This window comes from Macrobrachium rosenbergii, chromosome 11, assembly GCF_040412425.1.
Source record: "Macrobrachium rosenbergii isolate ZJJX-2024 chromosome 11, ASM4041242v1, whole genome shotgun sequence".
In the NCBI taxonomy this organism is placed as follows: domain Eukaryota; kingdom Metazoa; phylum Arthropoda; class Malacostraca; order Decapoda; family Palaemonidae; genus Macrobrachium; species Macrobrachium rosenbergii.
Window position 1 is genome coordinate 49,048,666 of NC_089751.1, and position 26,951 is coordinate 49,075,616.

Consider the following 26,951-nt stretch of genomic DNA (forward strand, 5'->3'; position numbering starts at 1 on the left):
GCATGTTTACGAAAAAGGTACAGGAAGCGAAAAAGTCATAAAGACTAGACCAAATATACTTTGTTCTTTTTTTTTTTACTAAAAATATTTATCATTAAATCTCAGATGCTGGAACTGGAATGTAAATACTAGGCCAAAGGCCATGCAATGGGACCTATGAGGTCATTCAGCGCCGAAAATAATGTTAAAACAATTGTTAAGAGAGGGTGGAAAGTAAGATGGAAGAAAGAGAATGTGAACGGAGGTACAGTAAAAGGGAGAATGTGAACGAAGGTACAGTAAAAGAGAAGAAAAAGAATATGAACGCAAGTACAGTAAACGAGAAAAAGAATATGAACGGAGGCACAGTAAAAGGGAATGAAAGCGGTTGGGGATAGGGGCCGAAGGGACGCTGTAAAGAACCTCAAGTAATAATGCCCACAGTGCACCGCATGAGGTGCACTGATCATCACACTACCAGGGCAAGTCTGCATGATACAGGAAAGGCAGAACTGAAATATGTGACATTAAAGCGCTGTGTATTATACGAGCGCTTCGGAAGGATCCCATTATTTTACTGATAATCAAAGAGATTCATTAAAATTATATATATATATATAAAAAAAAGATAAAACTCGACAAAACGATAACGAGATTAATTCCTCCCTCCCCCCTCCCTTCCCCACCTAAAAAAAAAAATAGAAATTCTACCTTGAAATAAAAATCATCAAAAGGCTTACGTGGCTAAATTCATTTTCCAGGCTCAACGACCACGCTGAATATTACTTACCGGCAAACATTATATAAGGTCAAATGTCAACGGCCGAGTGAATAACATCATAAGAACAGGTGGGGAACAATGGGGGAGGAAGGGGGAGGAGGAGGGGGGAGGTGAAAATGGCCTATATATTTTCGTAACTGCCAAAAAAAAAAAAAAAAAACTCCCCTGGTAGTGAATATTTCCTTCATCTGTACTGAAGGTAACTTGATTGGATGAAGGTGGGTTGCAGTAACGGAAGAAGTGATTATAAGCCACTTCTTCATCCTTACATATTCTAGTTACATTTACTTCAGCTCTGGAAGATTTTCCAGAGAGGAAATACATTTTAAAGTGAATGAAATTTGCACAGGACGACAGCAGAGACTAGGCGCAACTGGAATTATACACTATATGTCTATCGGTTGCAATCATTTCAAAGAGCAAACCAAAATTCGTCTAGGTTACAGATTTTGATGGAATAGATCCACAATCAAATCGTCTATACTTTAGAACTGAGTGTCAAGATAAGATAACATGGGAAAAAAATTAAACGGCAATATGTCACAAAGAGGGCCAACACTTGTGCCACTGAGCTCCATGTGCCCAGAAGAAAAACAAAAGCAAGCTGTCAGCCGTCTAACACGATGGGAAATGGGTCACAACGTGACGTGATGGTCAATAAATAGGGTATTTCCCAGAGTGGAATTCTGAAACACACACACACACACACACACACACATTACAAGATTCTGAGACTGACTCACGTACAAGAGGGTTTGAGAGAGAGAGAGAGAGAGAGAGAGAGAGAGAGAGAGAGAGAGAGAGAGAGAGAGAGAGAGAGAGAGAGATTACAAAATAAACACTCATGATAACCAAACTGGACTCATTCCTAAAAAAAAAAAAATTCTCGTAAAGAGACAACAAAATTTCCCTAAGGGCCTCAATAATATCCGAAACTAATCCTACGAACTAAAATTAACATTTTCTAAAGTGACTCTGTCTCTTGAACGGGAAAATCTTGAAATCTCTTTACTCTGACAACCAATGAGACAGTTATTGCAATGGGCACAGAGGATATTATATGCTTGCGCTAGTTTCTGCCCCACTTGGAAGGTAGAACCCACAGTGGGTATGATCACCATAGCTTTTAAGTTCTTATAAAAATCGATAAATTTCATTCACAGGTCTTCACTCCGTGGGGAATCTTCTGTAATCTCTCCTCTTCAGGTTCAGGATTACATCCAATAATAAACTCCTTCAAGGGAAGTTTGTTCTGGGGATTGGGGATTGGAGAGTGGGGAAGGGGGGAGGGGTTAGAATAGGACACGCTGTTTTCCTGTTGAAGAGGCGGTAGAGCTTCGCGTGTGTATCCGGTATCGAAATATATATGTATATATATATATATATATATATATATATATATATATATATATATATATATATATATATATATATATATGTGTGTGTAAAATATCATTCGTTGGTCACTATTCAGTAATTAAGAAAAAAAAAACATAAATCCTGGTCCATGGATCTTTCCCTGCTTGTCTGTGCTCCACTGGACTTTCTTGGTTTGAATATATTAAAAAAAATCTCAGTATGTGGATTAGGTGGATTACTAAGCGGCTAAGGGTGATTTCGAGTTCTTTACTACAGAGAGAGAGAGAGAGAGAGAGAGAGAGAGAGAGAGAGAGAGAGAGAGAGAGAGAGAGAGAGAGTTCTTTACTCAAAATGAGAAAATGAGAGAGAGAGAGAGAGAGAGAGAGAGAGAGAGAGAGAGAGAGAGAGAGAGAGACTACACAATTTATCACAGTTCAAAATGAGTTGAGAGAGAGAGAGAGAGAGAGAGAGAGAGAGAGAGAGAGAGAGAGAGAGAGAGAGAGAGAGAGAGAGTCCCTAAATTTCTGATCTACTGGATAAATTATTCCCCTGAAGTTTGGCCACTTGTTTACAAGCTCGTCATCCATAATGAAGTTTTACAGACGCAGGAGATTACGTTGTTAAGTAACTGGGAAGTGCAATGTTTCATACTTAAGAAAAGTTTTAGGTCAGCTGCCGGATTATGTCTGTTTAAGAATAAAAACTGACGGATATATGACAGCAACACATCCAAATGCGTCATTTTCTGACTTTGAAACGTGTGCTAATGTGCAGGCACATATCTTATCCTGAGCGCACGCGTGCGCACACAGATAGATATCTATATCTATATATATATCTATATATATATATCATATATATATATGTGTGTGTATATATATATATATATATGTATATATATATATATATATATATATATATATATATATATACTATTATATATATACACATATATATAGACATATTTATATATATATATATATATATATATATATATATATATATATATATATATATATATATATATATATATATATATATATATATATATATATATGGCCAGCTATTAAGTATTCTTTCAAATAACTCCGAAACAGCAAACAAAATAAATCGCTGAACAAAACTGAAAGAAGAACAACTGGGTTGAATAAGTTATTATGAAATAATACAAATTCCAGAATCTTTTAGAGAAATATACAGTACATAAAGGCACCAACATCATAATATTCTTCGCCCCTAACCAGCCTTGGTAAGCGTATGCCAGGACACGTGCCCAAGTGCTTAGCCGGGAGGATGAATATGTATGAATTACACGACATCACTTCACTCTACAAAGAATTAATTCGAATCTACCTCGGAGGAACACCATACATCCCCATAAGTCATTCCCTTCCATTAAGTATTCAAAACACCCTTGCCAGCATACAATATGCAGTCTCATCACGCGCCATTGCCTTGTCAGCACTATACACAAACACTACAGAATATATATATATATATATATATATATATATATATATATATATATATATATATATATATATATATATATATATATATATATATATATATATATATATATATATGTACGTGTGAGGGGGCTTTGGCTTTGCATGTTTCTATTGTTCGTAGGCATGGTAGTGATAAATTCGGAAGTCTTAATGTTTTAAGATGTTAAAGTTTATTTATTGATAACGTTTGTTGTTGATAGGTGACTGGCTGTACAGGTATCCCTGTTTTTGGCCAGTTTTACATTTGGGTTTTGTTCACTTAACGGGTTCTCCCTTTCTTGCTTGGAGCTAGGGTTTGGGTTGGATTATATTGGGTACATTTTGATTCTATTGAGTTTCTGAATTATAGCTCTTGCTGTTAGGAGGAGTCAGAGGGTTGAAAATTTGAAAGATTTTGATAACGTGTTTTTGTTAGTTAACGATTTTCTTGTTACTAAGTCTGGCTTTAACATTTTCTTGCCTTGATTATTTAATATTTCATGTCTTTTTTGAAAGTTCTTTAATTCCTACTGTAATTTTAATTTTGGGTTAGGGGTACCAGCCTGAGCGATTGCAAGCTGGTGGGTACAGTATATGTTATTGTATACTTTATTCGGTTCTTTAACCTTTATTAATTTCTATTTTGAGTCTGTATAGGAGGGGTGGTTTTGTAACATTTGGCTTGTCTTTGGTTCCAGAGTGCAGGGCAAGTCTGTTGGGTGTTTGATATGTCTGCAGTGTTATGGCTTTTATTGTTAAGCTGCCTGTTTATTTGGTTCATTTATCGTTGTCTAAGGCCCATGTGGGGGGCCCCAGTGGCGGGGTCTGTGATTCTGGCCGGTGTCTTACTAAAGCTGGGTGGGTCCGGTTTAGTGCGTGTATGTCCTCTTTGTAATCACTCAGCCGTGGCCTTAAGTGGTTGTGGGTGTCGGTGGGTCTGCCAGGTGGCATTTTTGTAAGTTTTACTTGTTTGCGTCAGACTGATATTAAAGCTTTAAACTTATTCTTCTGTGGCGCACATGGGTTTAGCGTTATGAGGCCTTAGGGTTTTTAGGTGGTGAGGTTTATCTGGCGCTGTTTCTGTTATGGTAGGGCATGGTCTTTGTTCTGGCTTGTTTTGTTTGGCTAACATGGTGTACGAACGTCTTGGGAGACGTAGATTGCTAGTTAGGAAGGGCTCGCTTAATTTCATACCTACTATGGCTTCACGGTGGTCTTTGCTGGGGCTGGTAACATGGCTGCGCCCCCTACCGTTAATTTATTGGGTGAGATTAGTCTGATTTTAAGGGTTGTCTCTTGGGCGTTGTTGGCAATAATTCCGGTCGCTCTGCTTTCCTTTTTTAAGGGCTGCTTATAGGCTTTATATGTTTTCTTTGAGTCAGGATGGGAAGTATTTTAAGGCTTTGTTTTCTTGTTGTTCTGGCAAGGTTCGAGAGTATTAAGTTTTAATACTTCATTGATTGCCTTTAAATGTTTTAGTGTTGAGGGGTTCGATTTTGGTTTGTTAAAAGCTTAAATGGTTTAAGTAAAATGTTGGTTTGTGGATCCAAAGATATGATTTTTTTATTTTTGGCAGTGTTGTGGAACAATAAGATGAATTTCAGGAGAGTGGTGTTTTTACTGATTGTATCTATCGCTAGTCTGGTCACTTCTCTAAATTTACTTTTTTCCGGTTGTTGTTACTTTTTGGACTGCGAGTTGGTCAGAATTATCAGGCATAGTATTGAAATATATATATATATATATATATATATATATATATATATATATATATATATATATATATATATATATATATATATATATATATATATATACATGACGTCAGTATTTCTGCCTGAAGACAAATCACGTCAGCACAAGATTTTATTTACAGATAAAATGAGGAACGAATGACATCAGCGCTACCAAATACATTACTTCCTGCCTTTGAGGATATGCTAACCGCTTATTCAAGCCTCCATTATCGCAGGGAGAAAACCTCTCTCTCTCTCTCTCTCTCTCTCTCTCTCTCTCTCTCTCTCTCTCTCTCTCTCTCTCTCTCTCTCTTCAAACAGGGCGAGCCTATTCTACTTGAAACGTTAGACAATTATCAATAACGTTCCCATCACAGAATTTTTTTTTTTTTTTTTGTCGTCTAGAATCTCACACCACAGGATTCGTCCTCCCCCACCCCCACCCAAAAAAAAAAAAAAAAAAAAAAACCTTTGTTTCTCCATCAATAAAAATTCGGTTACCTGGAATTTAATCCCCCTGATAATTAAGGCTATATAATGTTTCAAAGTAGCTTCGAGAGTTGAGGCATCCCTTTCTTTTCCAAGTACGCGAATTTAAAAATGCTTCTCCCTCTTCCATTTTTTATTTCTAAATCTGTTTTATATTTTTTTTATACCTCGATATTTGACGGATCTGAAAACTCATCGACGCTTGACCTTTCATCACGACCGGGAAAAGCGGAGTTACAAGGGAGAGGTTTTCTGGACCGTTTTTTATTTATTATCAGTTAGTGAATAAGAGATAAAGTGAGAGAATAAACTATGATATTTCACTTTTTAAAGACTCGGAATCACCCTTCAGTGGAGCGGGTAACTACAAAAAAAATAGGGGGAAAGTTCAAACGGTGATACGAGCATGAAACTTGGCTCAACTATTCTTCTTGTCCCTTGGTCTCGTTATCAACCTCCGGCCACACAAAATTTTGCCATTTTCCAAGATGGCCGACAGATTTTCAAAATGGCGTCCTGTGGATATTTGAATATTGGTATTTAATTGATTAATCACATTCAAATCCCTAAGTCACTCCCAGTTTATATTAAAATATTAAAAACAAGCCTTTATATATGTAGATACACCATTTCTCTGCATAGAAATATCCAAGATGGCTGTCACTATATCAAAAATGTCCGCCAAAATGCCAAAAATTGGTACTTAAGCTCATATATGAGGCTAAAGGTCCGGTAATACATGGATTTGGGGTAACTTCAGCCTGATCAGTTCATTTTTTGTAGATTAGAAATCAATTAATCCCCAGTTAATTAATTTTCATCCTCATTTAGAAAAAAAAATGGATAATAAGCTTAATGTAAAAGTGTAATAGTGTAGTGTCAGTGTACTACCAGGGCACGCTGGTTGACACTATAGCTGTGAAACTCAGCATGGGGTTCAGTGCTAGCTAACGGCAGAGATTTGTTATTAGTTTCCCAAATGCTGTTTAGCTAACCCAACTTTAAAGTTAAACAGCTGCACCTGAATTGACAGGATGTGCCAGCGCGGGAGAGCCGAGCCAAGGAAGATGGGCTTTAGTCTTCTCGATGGTGTACAGATCACACGGGAATTGAATAGCACTGGATGAATGATCGGGCTAGGGGTAGGAGTATGACATATCTGAGCCTAGTTGTACCCCATATCTGAAAGTGCATATATGTTATATAGGTTGTAAAAGGATAAACCCTCGGCCTATAGAACAAAAGCAACGGCAGGACAATCTTGGAAGTCAACGTCTTTCCTGAAGGGAGATAGTACGACTAACTGGAAGCTTTGTTGCTTGTGCCAAGAGGACACACGTGAAAGACTAGTTGACGCATCTGGTGCTGGCTATGTTACCCTTGCTACAAACATTCCCGAATTCTATAAGTTAAATGCAATACCTATACCATTTCATCCCAAAAGGCTTGATGAAGGTGATGGAATTCTGCAGACCTCTGAAAATAACAAAGCAACATGTCATGAATCATGCATGCTGAAGTTCAAAACAACAAAACTAGAAAGGAAAAGGAAGTCACTGTGTAAGACAAAAAAAGAAGATGATGCCCCATCAGCAAAATTCACATGTAGTAGCCAGAAGGCAGATGAAAAAGATGAAGACCTGCAAATTATTGAAGAGTTCGTGGTGCTAATGTACGACAGAAGCAGTTCGTATAAAATGTAAATGAGGCTGGGCCTGATCTCTTTGCAAGAAAGCAAAGAGCTCATGATTGCATTCCTCCCACAAGTGCTGCTCTTAGAAAGCATTGCAAGAGAGCTGCCTTTCAAGCAGGGCACATTTGGTGCCAGTCTGTAGTATGTCATCCAGTTTTGCCCAGTCCCAGACACTGGGGATGGCAACAGATTGATGGCACCTGGTTTCCGTATTGGACAGATTTGCCAATAGTAGCAAAATCTTGCCAAGAACTGAATAAGTGTGGCTGCAAAAAGGAATGCCATGGCAGGTGCAAGTGCTACAAATCTGGACTTAGCTGCACAGATCTCTGCAGCTGCACTTGCTAAAACTAATTGATACACAAAACATATTGGTTTCTCTCGGGAGATACATACTTTTTTATGTTTGGCGGCCATTTTGGAAATATGGTGTTCATATGGTGGCCATATTGGAAAGTTGGTTTCACTTTATCTCTTCATGACAGTAAGAATGCCAAAATACAAATTCTCAATCAATATAAGGACAGCATGCAACTTTTATAGGCTTATGAAATGAAAGTATTTGAAATATACAGCCACCCTGGAAATACCCAAATACTGAGGTGGCCGGAGGTTGATTTTGATTTATGGGGATATTAAGAGTTCTCATGTCAAATCTGTTGCTTGTATCACCATTTGCACTTTTTTCCCATTATCCCGCTCCACTACTTATCGATCAGCGAATTAAAATGGTCTCACGAACAAATATATAAATTGGACGTAAAATAAGTCTAATCCTTCGGGCCAGCCCTAGGAGAGCTGTTAATCAGCTCAGTGGTCTGGTAAAACTAAGGTATACTTAACTTAATTTAACAAATAACTGTTCATTTGTCCTGGCCTTTCTCGTCCTTTTCACTTCGACTGTCACCCAGAAATACACGTCACAGATCTGTAACGTCTGATTTAGTTACTGGCACTTTCATTTAGTTATTGGCATTCATCCACCGCAATTTGCAAACGAAAGCAACACCAAAACACAGTCTCACTATACAAGTCAACAAAAGGATTCACCTGTCAAATGAATATTCCAGAGATCCACAAGGTGCACTCCTTCCCGATTTCCATTCAAGCGTCCGTACAGACTTTATATATTACTTAAAGACTCTTCCCCACCACTCGAGGGACAAATAGAAAGGGCCACTATTCATCTATGAAGAGCTGCTTTCCCACCACCCCCTTTTTTTGGGAAACTTCTTTCAGTCCACAGCGGAAAGAATACCTGAAGCCGAACAATCGGTCCCCCTTTTCATCACTTCCCAGGTCGCAGCACTGTGGCTGTGGGGTTGGTGAGTCTAACAAAAGAAACCTCCCCTCCCCCAACACCCTGGGGCCTTGTGGGGTTGGATATAACTTCTTACGACGAAAAATTGAACCCTAAAACTTTATCGCTCGAACTTCACTCTCTTACTTTTCCCATTTTTCTCCCAAAGACAACTAGTATTTTCTCAATTTTTTTTTTTTTTTTTTTTTTAACGAGCGGTTTCAGTCGGATAGAGAGGAAGGCAGGACAAGACCAAGACGTGGGTTATTGGGGGCCACAGAAGGGCCTTGTTTTGGAGATGGAAGGTATTCGAACTCGGAAGGAATGCGGTTAACAATCATAAAGGCTGCTTAATTGCTTCTTCCCCGTAGGGAAGGTAGTGCCGTCAGTGCGCCTCATGCGGTGCACTGTAGGCATTACTTAGGGTTCTGGCCCCTAGCAGCAACCACTTTCGCTCCTTTTACTGTGCCCACTTTCATATTCTCTTCCTTCCATCTTACTTTCCACCCTCTCATACAATTAATTCATGGTGGAACTGCGAGGTTTTCCCCGTTACACCTTTCAAACTTTTTACTGTCAATTTCCGTTTCAGCGCTGAATGACCTCATCGGCCCAGTGCTTGGCCTTTGGCCTAAATTCTTTATTCAATTCAATTCAATTAGTTGCTTCTTATCGAGTGCTCTCTGTTGACTCCCACCTCAGGGACTCGCTCGCTACCCGAACAATCAATTCTATTTTATGTTTTCTTCAGCAACGATGACGGAGGTTAATTGGTCCCATGTGAAGGAATCTGACTTGCAATGGCGTGGGGTTACGAGCTCTCGGTGACATGGCTATATAAACAATCAAATTCTTTCAATGCTCTGCCAACATGATGCGGGCCACGCTACCAGGAAAGGTAATGCGCACATACTGACTTAATCAAGAACCAACAAAAACACATGGGATGGAAATGTACCCGCTAGTTCAATGGAACAGAAACGTGCCCACTGGTTCAATGGGATGGAATGTACATATTGGTTCAACGGGATGGAAATGTACATACTGGTTCAATACGATGGAAATAAGCATATTGGTTCAATAGTATGGAAATGTACATACTGGTTCAATGGGATGGAAATGTACCTATTGGCTCAACGGGATGGAAATGTACCCACTGGTTCAATGGGATGGAAAAGTACCCACCGGTTCAATTGTATAGAAAAGTACCTATTGGTTCAATGGGATGAAAATGTACCCACCGGTTCAATGGGATGGAAATGTATCCATTGGTTCAATAGGATGGAGATGTACCCATACGTTCAGTGGGATGGAGATGTACCCACTGGTTCAATGGAACGGAAATATACCAACTGGTTCAACAGGATGGAGATGTACTCATTGGTCCGACAGGATGGAGATGTACCCAATGGTTCAATGGGATGGAAATGTACCCATTGGTTCAACTGGATGGAGATGTACCCATAGGTTCAATGGAATGGAGATGTACCCACTGGTTCAATGGAATGGAAATTTACCCACTGGTTCAATGAGATGAAAATGTACCCACTGGTTCAATGGGATGGAAATGTACCGATTCAATTGTATAGAGATATACCTATTGGTTCAATGGGATGAAAATATACCCATTTGTTCAATGGATGGAAATGTACCCACTGGTTCAATGGGATGGAAATGTACCCACTGGTTCAATGGAATGGAAATACGAGTATACCCGCTAGTTCAATGGGATGGAAATGTACCCACTGGTTCAATGGGATGGAAAGGCACCCACTAATTCAGCCAACACGAAAGCTAAAGGACTGTACAGTACTAAACTAACATATAATTCTTGTACCGAGAAGGTACAATAAAAGCAATGATTCTCTTCAGACTATCATAGTTAGGGACTGAGTTCTGACGCGGACAGAGCACAAACACAGGGATGCCTGTGGCGACAGCACAGAAGAGGAGCAATGGGCCACAATAAGGCACGCGTGACAATTGGGGCGAAAAACAAACACGACTGAAATGATCTCGAGCAAACAATCACTCCATACAGACCAGTTTTACTGTGGGACCTGATCCTTACGATATCCCGTGCACCTCGTGCGGTGCACTGTACGCATTACTTAAGGTTCTTTGCAGCGTGCCTTCGGCCCCTAGATGCAAACCCCTTCGTTCATTTTACTGTACGTCCTTTCATACCAGGTGCACTGTAGGCATTACTTAAGGTTCTTTGCAGCGTGCCTTCGGCCCCTAGCTGCAACCCCTTTCGTTCCTTTTACTGTACCTCCTTTCATATTCTCTTTCTTGCATCTTGCTATCCACCCTCTCCTAACAACTGATTCATAGTGCAACTGCGAGGTTTTCCTCCTGTTACACCTTTCAAACTTTTACTGTCAATTTCCTTTTCAGCACTAAATGACAGCATAGGTCCTAGTGCTTGGTCTGGTCTTTGGCCTAAATTCTATATTCAAGTCAATTCTTACGGTATCCCATTGCCATCCTTGGGGTCAAGCTTGTTATTTCAATCTGCTTATTATTTCAACTTGCGCGCACGAGGTTACCGTTCAATTTCGTTAAAATCGGCTCTTGGCAACTGGCAAACCTCACGGAAAGCATGTTCAGACGCAGTTATGAAATAAGCAAGCGGAGGAAGATGAAGTAGCATAGGAATCAAAGTGAAGGGAAAAGAAAGGATAAGACAAGGGTGTTAAAACACAGAAGGGAGTAATGTGGGGGTGAAGGGAGGAAGTACGCCACCTAATGGGGAGAGAAACGCCACATAACATCGTGTACTGTAGAAGGCGTTGGAAGACGGCAGAAGGGGAAAATCCCCGACGGACGCCCCTCCGATATATGAGAGGGGAACCGTCACAGCAGACTCGGAAAAGAAGTCAGCGATTCCCCCCAGCCCCCACCAAAAAAAAAGCCAAAATCTAAAACAGTACATTAAACAATATAACGGAGAGAGAGAGAGAGAGAGAGAGAGAGGACGCAGCCAGTCTTAATAAGGGTTATAAAACAAGCCTCACAGGAGGATACACTCTCCTTCCTTCCATATTACCGCCCTCTTCCATATCCCCCCCAAGTTACTCAGAGAGAGAGAGAGAGAGAGAGAGAGAGAGAGAGAGAGAGAGAGAGAGAGAGAGAGAGAGAAAGAATTCAGTCTTGTTTTTTGCCACGGAAAAGTGTAATCCCACCATCTTCCCTTAGTTTATTTGCATTTAGTTTATTCCTCACACCGTTGGACTCTGGAACAGTTCCCCTGAGGATGTTGTGCACTGGAACCTCGAAAGTTCAAGAGAAGATGCAAAGCATGACAACTCTAAAACAACTCACCTTGTATTTTACTAATTTATTTACTGTTTTGTATGTTTGTTTACTACTTTATCAATTTATCTTTTTTCCCCTATTTTCTAATAACGGATCTCTTCTTTCTGTATTTATCATTATCTTCTGTTACTTTCTTCAAATGAACACCGCAATCTTTGGAAGCTTGAATTTCAAATCACTGGCCTCTGTGGGCTTATAATAATAATAATAATAATAATAATAATAATAATAATAATAATAATAATAATAATAATAATAATAATAATAATAATAATAATAATAATAATAATAATAATAATAATAATAATAATAATAGTACTGCAGAAAGAAAGAACAGCTAACTATATATATTCACTTGACCTGACAAGTATACATGTGCCTGCTGAACTAATTCTCACTTTTAATAAGAAATTAGATTTCTTTCTGGACAGAGTTGCCACCGAGTCTTTTGATAATTAACCCTGCGGGCTTCTTTACGTCCGTGCAAGGGGCAGTTAAGTTGTAAAAAACGAGCACCTCTAAATTACCAAATGACCCGTAAAATCAAAACAAGCCCCCGGTTTCCGGCTAATTTGGACATTGCGCAACCCGAGTTAATGCAGGATACTGTTATAATAATGCTTATAATAATGCTCGTATTTTTCAAGCCACTGACAGAACAAGGCGATTTATGCAAGCGGCTTCTAATTGGGCTGGGGAGGGAGAAGGAGTTTTTGCTGTCTACGGTGAACCTTGCACAGTGTGCTGTAATCATTGCTATATTTTTTTTTTTTTTTTTTTACTTTATTACCTTCTGAATGATATTACTTGCATATATATATACACACACATATATATATATATATGTATACACATACACATATATACATATATATATAATGTATATATAATCTTAATGTGGAAGAGGGGGGAAAGTAACTGTTAAGGGGGAATGAGGGGTTATTGTCTACAGTGAGCCTTGCACAGTATGCTATATTCATTATCATATGCCTTTTTTTTTTTTTTTTTACTTTATCACTTTCTCAATTTACCACTTGAAAAAAGATATAATCTTAAAGTGGAGGGGGGGGGAGAGGAACTGTAGAGGCCGAAGGAGTGGTTACTGTCTACAGTGTGCCTTACATAGTACGCTATATTCACTGCTATATGCTTTTTTTATTTCATCACTTTCTATTTTTAATTTATCACTTGCCAAAAAAATTACAAGATAATCTTAAAGTGGAAGTGGGGTGGTGATGAACGGTAAAGGGGGAAGAAGGGGTTTACTGTCTACAGTGTGCCTCGCACACGACGCTGTATTCATCACTATATATTTGTTTTTACTTTATCTCTTTCTAGTTTTCATTTATCAAATGCAAAAACAAATAAATTAATAAAGTTTTAACAGAAACTTGCACGAGTCTGGCAAAGTTATTCAGCCACTGATTTAAATATTCGATAAAGACGATTCAATACTCAATCAAGATTGAAGGCAAAATGGCCTCTGTCAGTGTAAACAGAAAAATAGGACTACCAAATTCATTTCTTTCGACATCCAGACAGAATTATTAACACTTTTTAATGCGTATTGTAAAGTGTGCATATAAATGTGTATCTACAAAAATATACGTACACACATAACATATATATATATGTATATATATGTATGCATATATATTTACATACGTGTGTGTATATATATATACATTATATTTGTATGTGTATACATACATGTATACAGTATATATAGATATACATGTATACATGTATGTATACACATACATGTATACATGTATATCTATATATACTGTATACATGTATGTATACATGTATACATACATGTATACAGTATATATAGATATATGCATATATATACATATATATATATAATATATTATATATAAAAACAAACTCCACGAAGGAAAAAGAAACAGTGGGGTGCTGCGAGGCCTTTCGACTGTCGTCCTTTACTTAGTCTGCTAAGTAAAGGACGACAGTCAATAGGCCTCGCACCACTCCAGTGCTTCTCTTTCCTTCGTGGATTTTGTCTCTATTTATATATTCATCACGTTCCATATTTTCGTGATTCAGTTATACACACACACACATATATAAAATATATATATTTATTTACTCATTTATTACATTCACACAAGTTTGTAGGTGGTTTGACTTACCTTGAAATCTATGTAACCGTTCTTGTCCATATCGAAAGTCCTAAAGACGTGATCACAGAATTCCTCAGCATTACCGGATGGGAAGAACATCTTGTACATGTCGACGAATTTATCAGGAGTCAACCGACCGTTCGGACAGTCTTGCTGTAAACGAGAAAAAACAAACATATTATTGCTGTAAACGAGAAAAAATAAACACATTATTGCTGTAAACAAGAAAAAACAAACACACTAGTATGTTTCGCCTCTGAAAGAGTTACAGTCGAATAGCCAAGGTAAAAGTCTGTCACCTTAAAGAGAGAGAGAGAGAGAGAGAACAAACACGTTAATATGCTTCGCCTCTGAAAGCGTTACAGTCGAATAGCCAAGATGAGAGTCTGTTAACTGAGAGATATGTTTCGCCTCTGAAAGAGCTACAGTCGAATAGCCAAGGTAAGCGTCTGTCAACTGAGAGAGAGAGAGAGAGAGAGAGAGAGAGAGAGAGAGAGAGAGAGAGAGAGAGAGAGAGAGAGAGAGAGAGAGAGAGAATGTTATATATTACAATCAGAATGCCATTTCTGAAGCAAGAAGTACCCTTCTGAACATAAAAATGAATTTCGTGAATAATATCATCCGTGTTTCACGGAGCCAAAAACTTGACACAAGACCCGTTTTTCAAAACTGAATAATAATAATAATAATAATAATAATAATAATAATAATAATAATAATAATAATAATAATAATAATAATAATAATAAAACATGACTTCCATTCAACCGCAGTCCAATTACAGCCAAAAGGAACGCCATTAAGTAGCAGAACACTCCAGTGAAGAATAATAATAATAATAATAATAATAATAATAATAATAATAATAATAATAATAATAACAGAAGAAAAAACATTGTCTCCCATTCAACCACTGTCCAACTACAGCCAAAAGGAACACCATAATAATAATAATAATAATTATAATAATAATAATAGCAACAGCAAAAACGATGTCTCCCATTCAACCACTGTCCAACTACAGCCAAAAGGAACCCCATAATAATAATAATAATAATAATAATAATAATAATAATAATAATAATAATAATAATAATAATAATAACAGCAAAAACGATGTCTCCCATTCAACCACTGTCCAACTACAGCCAAAAGGAACCTGAAAGGAACGCCATTAAGTAGCGGAACGCCTCGAGTGTCAGGATGTTCGAGGAAAATCACGTTCTCTCTCCATCGGTCGAGGGTAAATCTTATCCAAACTTTTCCCCGGAGAGGATGATTGGGTGAGGAGTAAAGTGGGCGCGCTAAGTGCCATTTTCGTACGCTCGAGTCCCTTGGAGGACCTCCATCAACTCAGCTCCCTCGCACTGAGAGGCAAATTACAATGCCATACCAGCGAGGCCAGGATCTCTCTCTCTCTCTCTCTCTCTCTCTCAAAACACGGAACTGCAAGGCTGAGTTCAGCGCTATAATTTCACCTCGCAATGTCATACTTTATAATTATGTATCATATTACAAAGCCATACCAACGAGGCCGGAATCTCTCTCTCTCTCTCTCTCTCTCTCTCTCTCAACACGGAACTACAGGACTGTGTTGAGAGCTATAATTTCAATTCACAATATCATACTTTATAATTATGTATCAAATTACAAAGCCATACCAACGAGGCCAGGATCTCTCTCTCTCTCTCTCTCTCTCTCTCTCTCTCTCTCTCTCTCTCTCTCTCAACACGGAACTGCAGAACTGAGTTTAGAGCTATAATTTCAGTTCCCCCGATTACATTTTACTAGAACCAAGTTCTTTTTATAAAAACTCATTAACTTATCAAAACACAAACCCCACAAATCAGATATAAAAAAGTTTTTTTTCTCTGGAATCCTTTGCAATAAAAGACAAAAATAAAAAATAAAATTCCATTTAAATGGCGCTCTCCCGGCAGCTCAAATTTTCCTAAAAAAAAAATAATAAAATATAAACAATTTTCTGCCCAAATTCAGTTGATATTGGATGAACAATTTCAAAGTTCACCAGAGTGCCAATTCACCCGTATGCAGAAGTTGAGGAAAATATTAATGAACTATATCGCGATGCCCATGCCTTCGACAATGACGGTAGTATAAGAGAGGGTCGACATGGAGTGTTTCAAGCACCCTGGAGAGGACACTGAATTGCCACGAACTCGGCCCAATGTACCAGTGGTCAGAAAGGTTGTACACAGATTGGACGGCGGCAGAACAAGACGAACTGAATTGATCTGAATACAGAATTTAGGCCAAAGGCCAAGCACAGGGACCTATGAGGTCATTCAGCGCTGAAATGGAAATTGACAGTAAAAAGTCTGAAAGGCGTAACAGGAGGAAAACCTCGCAGTGGCGCTATGAATTAATTGTTATGAGAGGGTGGAAAGTAAGATGGAAGAAAGAGAGTATGAAAGGAGGTATAGTAAAAGGAACCGTACGAATACAAACTGAGTTTAAATGAGCAGGTTCCATTTTCTCTAAAATATAACATTCCTTCCTTTAAACCTGATCTCCACTTTTCCAGAAGTGAGAATCTGTCAATTAAATCTACTTTATAATTATCTTAAAATATTAATACTCCTTTATTACGCTGGAATTTTGACTATCTACGTAAGCACTGGACGACAGTTAGTAGAGAGAGAGAGAGAGAGAGAGAGAGAGAGAGAGAGAGAGAGAGAGAGAGAGAGAGAGTCTGACATCTCCATGAAAATATTCCAAAATCAGCAAAGACAAAAGTAAGTCTTCTAGTAGCATTTCTGTAGATTTGTAATGTTACGTAATGGGTATATAACGTACTCCATCCTGGTTTTTGGTCAAGATGGGCCAACTAGCAAAATTATAAAGTAACGTTCAACTGAACAAAAAGAAAACACTAGATTTCTAAGATTTTATACACTCTAGCATAGACTGTTGCATTCAACAAGTATTTATTCAATATTGCGTTTTATTTTTACCTCACGAATTCCTGTCCCCTGTCTTTACAAATGCTGGACAGTCTTTCGTAGGGCACTTGTACCTTTGGTCATTAAGACGAATTTAGTTTAAATTCCCAACTCATTATATAATTCTCGGATACCTATCAAGGGAGCAATAAATTATTTGTTGAAATGTCAATGAAATCACTAATGCAAGTATATAATTAGGACTATGGGTAAAATTTCATATATATATATATATATATATATATATATATATATATATATATATATATAAATACACACATACAACATACATACACATACACATGTGTTAGTAACACCTGAAAAGCAAGTACCATGATATCCCTTAGAGAGAGAGAGAGAGAGAGAGAGAGAGAGAGAGAGAGAGAGAGAGAGAGAGAGAGAGAGAGAGAGAGAGAGAGAGAGGAGACTTCATTTGACAACCGAACACGCAATGAGATTCCAATTACTTAGGAGGACTGTTAAGCAAATTTGTTTTCACTTCAAAGCCGAGTGTCTCTCTCATTAGTCACACAACACAGAGAGAGAGAGAGAGAGAGAGAGAGAGAGAGAGAGAGAGAGAGAGAGAGAGAGAGAGAGAGAGAGAGCTACAATTAATCACACACGGAGAGAGACAATTTGCCCTGATGCCAGATCATTAATCTGTGAATGCGGTTACAATTTAATCATGATCGTTACAGGAAGTGACAAAAGAGCAAGACTTCCTTCCCGAACTCTCTCTCTCTCTCTCTCTCTCTCTCTCTCTCTCTCTCTCGGGTGTTCAGAATACAGAGTGACAGCGTTTCCTCATGAAAATATGGCAGTGTCATTTAAAACCGCTTGTGGATTTATGCGTCTGCGCAAAAACTAGAAAGGGTCCATTCGACCTATGGTGACAAGATTAAAAATATTCGACATTTGACGTGTAAATATGATATCTCTGAGTCTCTCATGCTAGTCTAGTGGTATGTCTTGACTGGTTACACTGCTAACCGTTGAACATTAAAATTTCCACTATTATATTATTACTCCTTTTCTGTATTTGAGATTATATATATATATATATATATATATATATATATATATATATATATATATATATATATATATATATATATTTATATATACTGTACTGAATATGTATAAATCTAAAATATATAATCTATGTACATACATACATACATACATACATACATATACTGTATATATATATGTATAAAACTTTGACCAAAAACTGAATAAAGCTTCAAGCGCTCTTCGATAGGTTTCAAGAGCTTCCGCAACTAACTCTCTCATTATTTTCCAGTAATAATAATAATAATAATAATAATAATAATAATAATAATAATAATAATAATAATAATAATAATAATAATACAGATAACAGTCGGAATAGAAAACAATTCCAATTCTACCTGGACTCAAAAAAAGACAATAACATCACTCAATGAGTGAAACCCTGAATTAGGGGTACATCCCCCCACGCCCCCTTTACACGAAGGACGATCACAGAAATCTGGAAACAAAGAGAAAGGCATGGAGTTCCAGAGATCAAAGGACGACGGATGAAAGGGTGAGATCAAAACAGTCGACTCTGGTGTCGATTATTTGTGCTCGACATTCACACGCCAGGGGATTTGGAGGCCCCGGAAAAGTCTCAATCTGGCAGTTCATCACTTCTAAGGGAGTACTTAGACAAGATAAACTTTAATTACTTATTAGGTCAATTTCCATCAACTTTCATTGCCTACTAGGTACATTTCCACCGACTTTCATTACCTAGCAGGTAATTACTAGGAAAATTTCCACCAACTTTCAATGCCTATTAGGTAAATCTCCACCAACTTTCATTACCTAACACAGGTAGATATTAGGAAAATTTCCACCATGTGGAATTACCTAATAGGTCAATTTCCACCAACTTTCATTACCTACTAGGTACATTTCCACCAACTTTCATTGCCTATTAGTTAAATTTACACCAACTTTCATTACCTATGAGGCAAATTTCCACCAACTTTCATTACCTATTAGGTAAAATTTTTACAACTTTCATTACCTATTAGGTAAATTTCCACCAACTTTCATTACCTATTAGGTATATTTCCATCAACTTTAATTACCTTTCAGGTAAATCTGAACCAACTTTCATTACCTATTAGGTAAATTTCCACTAACTTTCATTGCCTATTGGTTAAATTTCCACCAGCTTCCGTTACCTATCAGGTAAATTTGAACCAACTTGCATTACCTATTGGGTAAATTTCCACCAAGTTTCATTACCTATTAAGGTATATTTCCAACAACTGTCACCGCCTATTAGGTAAATTTCCACCAGCTTTCATTACCTATTAGATAAATTTCCACCAACTAACAAGAACAGCTGAAACTAATATTAAGCCCTCTTATCTTAGCATAATCAATAACAGAAAGTGAGAGAGAGAGAGAGAGAGAGAGAGAGAGAGAGAGAGAGAGAGAGAGAGAGAGAGAGAGAGAGAGATTACAGGTTGATAATGCCACTAATCACTTCTTTCCCTTCAGCCTTTATTTATAACCCCTTCAAATCAATTCCCCATTAGGACCATAAATTAGCGGAGACAGGTGCTATTTTATAAAAGAAAATCATTATTATAATTGTCCTTTTTCGTGTCACCGAGGGTTAATTAACAGCTAGCCCAATACAGGGAAGAGAGAGAGAGAGAGAGAGAGAGAGAGAGAGAGAGAGCTAGCTAGCTTTAAGTCGTCCTTCTACTCCAATTATTCACCTGTCGCACGAGCGTGGTCCTGATACCTTTAGGCTATCACTTTTAAAGATGAAACCTCTTCAATAAGGCCTTAATTATTATTATTATTATTATTATTATTATTATTATTATTATTATTATTATTATTATTATTATTATTATTATTATTATGTAATAAATGAAAAAAAGACCATTTTCTTGCAAAGGAAACTTCCACTTAAGAGAACTTCCAAACCACAAAAAATAAATTTTGGAATTAATATTCACTTAAGTAAATTACATTCTGTAATTTAAAGACAAGCGAGAAAATGACAGTTCATACACTCAAGCCGGTCACAAGTCCCGATAAAAAAAAGGGGGGGAGGGTTTGACAGATGGTTAACGCCTTCGCCCTGTAAATTTCTAAACATTCAATTCTTGGAAGTCCATGCAAGTAGCAACGAGACCTGAACTTCCAAGGAGTATGAAATTGCCCTAAAAGCAAATTGGCTTTGTGTAATCCTTGTTATGGCAATACACTTACCTGTCTGTATCTTTTTATACAGGTGTATTCTGTCACACACTTTCTTACCTGAATCTTTTTATACAGCTGTGAAATTCTGCCAGAACTTTCTCGCCTGAATCTTTTTATACAGCTGTGGAATTCTGCCAGACACTTTCTTGTCTGAATCTTTTTATACAGCTGTGAAATTCTGCCAGAACTTTCTCACCTGAATCTTTTCATACAGCTGTGAAAGCCTACCAAACACTTTCTTGCCTAAATCTTTTTATACAGCTGTGAAATTCTGCCAGAACTTTCTCGCCTGAATCTTTTTATATAGCTGTGAAATCCTACCAAACACTTTCTTGCCCAAATCTTTTTATACAGCTGTGAATTTCTGCCAGACACTTTCTTGCCTGAATCTTTTTATGCAGCTGTGAATTTCTGCCAGACACTTTCTTGCCTGATTCTTTTTATATGCTGTGAAATTCTGTCATACACTTTCTTGCCTGAATCTTTTTAAACAGCTGTGAAATTCTGCCAGACACTTTCTTGCCTGAATCTTTTTATACAGCTGTATCCTGCTTTAAACCAAACCACGCCACAAGATACAATGACTCGAAGCAAAATGTTCCACTTTAATGACATGGAATTATATACTGTAAATTCTGTCAATACCCTTGTAATTAGATTTTCATACATCATATGCGAGCGCGGTCTACTACCGCTTCATGGCTGAAATATCACCGTCATAACACCCATAAACATTCAAGAGAGAGAGAGAGAGAGAGAGAGAGAGAGAGAGAATGGGTAAGTTATTATTAAAATACACACGAGAGAGAGAGAGAGAGAGAGAGAGAGAGAGAGAGAGAGAGAGAGAGAGAGAGAGAGAGAGTTATTATTATAATACACAAGAGAGAGAGAGAGAGAGAGAGAGAGAGAGAGAGAGAGAGAGAGAGAGAGAGGAGGAGGTGAAGGCTATCATCGTATTACAGGCTGAAATTCTACTCATGCTGAGGAAAAGCACTGTGTACTGACAAGGCAGTAATCCTGAGTTCAAGAGATAATCAATAAGGTTTGCCTGACATTTCAAGAAAAGGTCAGCTTGTGCGTGGCAGCATCAATAGTGTCACTAGTTCTCGTAGCAACGTAGAGGTATTTAACGACTTCAGTAAGGGAACATAATATGATGCTGCTTTCCTCAGTAATGTTACAGCCATTTTTTTTAGCGAATGGCGTCATCTTTGATCCTGATTCAAATGCGCAATTCTTCCTCAAACGACGAGAACCCAAGTCATTCATCTTCCGGTACATGTGAAGGAACACTTCTGATTTCCTTCACGTTAAGTTCCTATATGTTTATTACTACTGAAGTAAAACATCCTATTCCAGTGGTGGTTTGGTCTCCGGAGAGAAAACCGAATTCTCCCCATGGGGAATTTTCCACCTATCATACAATAACATTTAGTAAATTTTCCTTTTTGTGAATTTTTCCACCTATCATACAATAAATGTAGTTAATATTCCCTTTTGTGAATTTTCCACCTATCATACAAAAAAATATAGTAAATATTCCCTTTTGTGAAATTTCCACCTACCATACAATAAATGAAGTAAATTTTCCCTTTTATGAATGTTCTACCTATCATGCAAAAAATAGAGTAAATTTTCCTTTTTGTGAATTTTCCTCCTATCATACAATAAAATTTAGTAAATTTCCTATAAAGCTCAACTACGGAAAATTACCCTTAATACAGAATGGTCGTATCTACAGTAGATATGAATTCGTCATTTATGAGGGTATTATCAAAGACGTTTATGTAATTTTTGTCCTGCAAACAGGTATCAAGTGTTAACCATTTCCAGTACTATTTGGACAGCATCTTAAAATTAATAGATCTATGCGTCTCCAATTATATCTTTTCACTTAATGATATTTTTTTATAAGCAGAAATACAAGTGCAACAAACCTATACATTGGATATTTCGAGGCGCTATTAATTAACACTCATTTCCACTAAAGATATGGCCGGAATAAGGACATGTTTGACATACTGGCGATCTGGGATCCGATCTCAGGTGATTTTCATGCGTTCTTTACCCAAAATAAAGATAAAATAATGATTACGGATATCACAAACTACAAGATCCCGGCATAAAGAAAACCCACTCCCTTGATTTGAGATCTCACATCAATTTCTTTAGTTACCCTGATATTTCAGCAAAGAATGGACCCTGAATCTAAAATGATTCCTGTGCACCTATGTTCCTCCGAATATTCCATGCACTTTATTTATAAAATCAGGTTCTAAAACGGATATGATTTTTGCTAAAACGGATATGATTTTTGCTTTCAACCCTCGATAAGAGGCCAAAAAGAAACACGCAACAATAAAATGAAAACTCAGATACTCTGATAGAAATTAGAAAAATCACTGACAATTTGGGAAGCGACAATCCTTTTGCTTTTAGCTACCCTTAATACTCTTGGCTCTGCGGTCACTAACGGAGGAGGAGGAGGAGGAGGAGGAGGAGGAGGAGGAGGAGGAGGAGGAGGAGGAGGAGGAGGAGGAGGAGGAGGAGGAGGAGGAGGAGGAGGAGGGCGGTATAAGGAAACGCCCGAAGATAATGGCGTATCCATGACACCTTGCAAAGGATGCAATAAATATTATTTGGGTTTCACGGGAATAAAAAAAAAAAAACTATCCCACAGGGAATTCCTCCACACAATGAATGGTAAGGCATGCAAATTAAAATTCTGCCATTTTCAAAATCATGCAGGTAATATCGTCCACAGCAACCTTTATTATAAACTGGGATACGTCGCAGAGTGTTTATGGAAGCGTGTGCTCTTGCTAAGGTCCGAATTTCATGTGCTAGTGATTGTATAGGTAGTTCTCCTGTTGACTGCGACAAACACTATTGTCTGAAAAAGTATGTAGTAACTTCGAAAAATTACGCTCTGCTGTTCCCCCTTTGCATTAATTATATGGACAGTTACTTATTTCTTCCTTCAGGTATAAATACATTCATACATGTATGTATATATAAACATACATACATACATAATATAAATAATGTATGTATATGTGTCTACTGTATATACAAATATATAAATATAATGTATGTATGTATGTATGTATGTATGTATGTATGTATGTATGTATGTATGTATGTATGTATGTATTTGCATGCATGCCTGTGCATACTAGCGAATACAAATGAAAACTCAGCTCTCTTTCCACTTATCCGCGCCATCATGAAACTCTTCTATGCATTTACAACTCAACCAGGAATTCCACTTGGATACAGCACTATCCAAGTATACTGGAGCCAGTAATGACACGAAAAGTCACTTAAAAAAAAAAAAAGGACGATCGAACGGAAATTTCCCGTCATTATCCGCAGACGGACTTCTATAAAATTAAAAAAAAAAAATAACCAGTCATTGCATGACACACTTCTTTCTCCTTGCGTAATGATAGAGCAGGAAGTAGGTGGGCCATTATTTTTATCAATAAATACCGCCCTCGGAGGAACGCTAACTGTAATTTACTTGATTAGCAATGAAACTTATTTCATGCTGAAGAAGAGGCAATTACTCTGCATACCAATTACGTCCGGTAATTACTCGTCATTGATTACAAACAAACAAAAATTTGCAGGAAAGCAGCGCGAAGGATTAATTACACCGAATGACAATGGAATACAAAACTAAATTATGCTCATTTTACGCCCAAATGAAAGATATTTCTGACCAGAGAGCAGAAGCAAGAAATTACTACTTTTAGTACTTTTGACACAAGTTACTACTTCTGTTACTTTTGGTTCAAGTTACTACTTCTATCACTTTTGACATAAATTACTATTTTTATTACTCTTGGCACAAATTATCTTAATTACTTTTGAAACAAATTACAACTTTTACTACTGTGGACGCAAATTACTACTTTTGATACTTCTGACACAAATTACTACTTTTACTACTTTAGACGCAAATTCCTGCTTTTATTACATCTGACACAAATTGCTACTTTATTACTCCTGACACAATTTATTATCTTTATTACTTCTGACACAAACTTACTACTTTTATTACTTTTGACGCCAATTACTTTTATTACTTTTGACACAAATTACTACTTTTAATACTTTTGACACAAATTACTACTTTTAATACTTTTGACACAAATTTCTACTCTTATTACTCTTGACACAAATGATTTCTTTCATAGCTTCTGACGAATATTACTACTTTTATTACATTTTACACAAATTACTACTCTTACTACTTTGAACACCAGTTACTACTTTTATTACTACTGACACAACGAAACAAAAGAACAATTACAAACTGACTAATCTCAGGTCGGTTGACCCAGGCTAACACATCAACATAAACAGAACAACACAAATAAAAGAAAGAAAATATAGGGCATATTTCTACAAGAAATTACTCCCTCGGCAATTCATTTCTGTATGGGCCATGTGCCTCTCTCCAGACCGATAATTTAAATTTCTTTTCTTACCACGACAGGTAGGTTAATTAAGGGACAGGTATAAGTGTATAATGAAGGCTATCAAGACCCAAAGGCTCCCACAGGTTACACCCAAAACGCCCATGAAATAAACACAGAGTAAAAAAAGTCTGTCAAAAAATACTGTCAACACTGAGAGACGCCATAAAAAAAATCCTATGCGGAACTTCAGACTGGAGACCTGGGCAAATAGAGCGTGCGCGCGCAAGGACACGTGTGTGTGTGTGTGTGTGTGTGTGTGTGTGTGTGTGTGTGTGTGTGTGTGTGTGTGTGTGGGAGAGAGAGCAGCGCTCTGTGTTGGAAAATGGACAAGCCATTTTGGGGGTGGTGGCAGGTTAAATTGAGCTAAGCCCCATCTGAAATTCCGTCCGCGTTGGTCCTCAAACGAGAAGGTACCAGAGGTAAGACTCTGAAGGGGTTGCAAGCCTCCTCGGTGTGGACACACGAACGAGCGAACGCCCGAGGGCTAACAGGCTTATATATGTAAGGAGGCGCTCCCCCCCCCTTTTTTTTTTACCATTACAGGCTTATATATATTATATATATATATATAAAAGCGTATATATATATTTTTATTTGTTTTTTTATTTGTTTTTATATTCTACCGTTTTGAGAGAACTTACATTTGCTGTACTTTGCTGTACAGCTGAATGCCTTAAAATTCTCTCAAGCAAGCAGGGGCAGGGGCAAGGAACATACACAAAGTATGTATGTATGTATGTATATACATATGTAATGTATGTATGTATACATATACATACTCTCCTTCCTTTCTTTCTTCCAATCATATTTCCACTTACCATCTTCAGTGTGCCTGTTTTGAATGTTTCACAAAAATTCATATACATACACAGTGCATTACAGTCACTCTGTACACATGCTTCCTAATTTATTTTCCTGTCTGAAGGAATAATGATTATATGTGTATTGTAACAATATTCATATAATGTATAATGAAATAATGTAGTACTTTTCACAAAGTACGAAATATAATGAAGTAATGTAGTAATTTTCACAAAGCACGAAATACAATGAAATAATGCTGTAATTTTCACATAGTGCGAAATATAATGACATAAAGTTGTAATTTTCATAAACTACGAAAATATAATGAAATGATGTAATTTTCACAGAATACGAAATACAATGAAATAATGTCTTAATTTTCGCGAAGCACGAAATATAATGAAATAATGTAGTAATTCTCACAAAGCACGAAATATAATGAAACAATGCTGTAATTTTCAGTGTACGAAATATAATGAAATAATGTAATTTTCACAAAGTACGAAATACAATGAAATAATGTAGTAATTTTCACAGAGTACGAAATACAACGAAATAATATAGTAATTTTCAGAGTACAAAATATAAAGAGATAATGTAGTGATTTTCACAAATTACGAAAAAAGTCATGGGAAGATTTCCGTATACTTGCCCACTCTGGGTACGGAGTTATATCGTGCAAACACTCAGGTCTGTCACTGGGATGAACCGAAAATGATTTTTTTTTAAATTAAAATTTCATACACCCAGATTTTCGGGTTACAAAAACATTTTCTGCGCAGATCTGAGGTCAGAGGGTCTGTCACTGGGATTATCCCAAAGTGATTTAAAAAAAAAAAAAAATTAAAATTTAATATACCCAGATTTTCGGGTCACAATTTTTTTTTTTTTTTTTTTTTTTTTTTTTTTGCAGATCTGAGGTCAGAGGAAGCGATCGCAAAACCTTTGCAATTTGCTGTTTCGGTATATTCCTGAAGCAGTCGCGGGATTTTTAAATTTTTACTTTTGGAAATTGAGAAATCTTGTATCTGCTAAGAATTTTTTCATTATATTTAAAAACTTCAGCTTCAGTTGTCCGGGAAGGCACACTTATTCAACCGTGGTTGAAAATCGCATCAAACTGGTTAGCGTTGACCCTGAATTGATGCCC

The 26,951-nt window shown here is 37.1% G+C and overlaps 1 protein-coding gene across 11 annotated transcripts in view; it reads right to left on the reverse strand.

Moving 5' to 3' along the window:
* Nucleotides 1-26,951, reverse strand: part of LOC136843436 (neuronal calcium sensor 2) — a 988,260-nt gene that overhangs the window by 19,790 nt on the left and 941,519 nt on the right. For all 11 annotated transcript variants that reach the window (XM_067111914.1, XM_067111913.1, XM_067111915.1 and 8 more), the window contains one exon: nt 14,302-14,445. In XM_067111914.1, the coding sequence (XP_066968015.1) occupies nt 14,302-14,445 (144 nt within the window). The remainder of the gene's footprint in view (nt 1-14,301; nt 14,446-26,951) is intronic.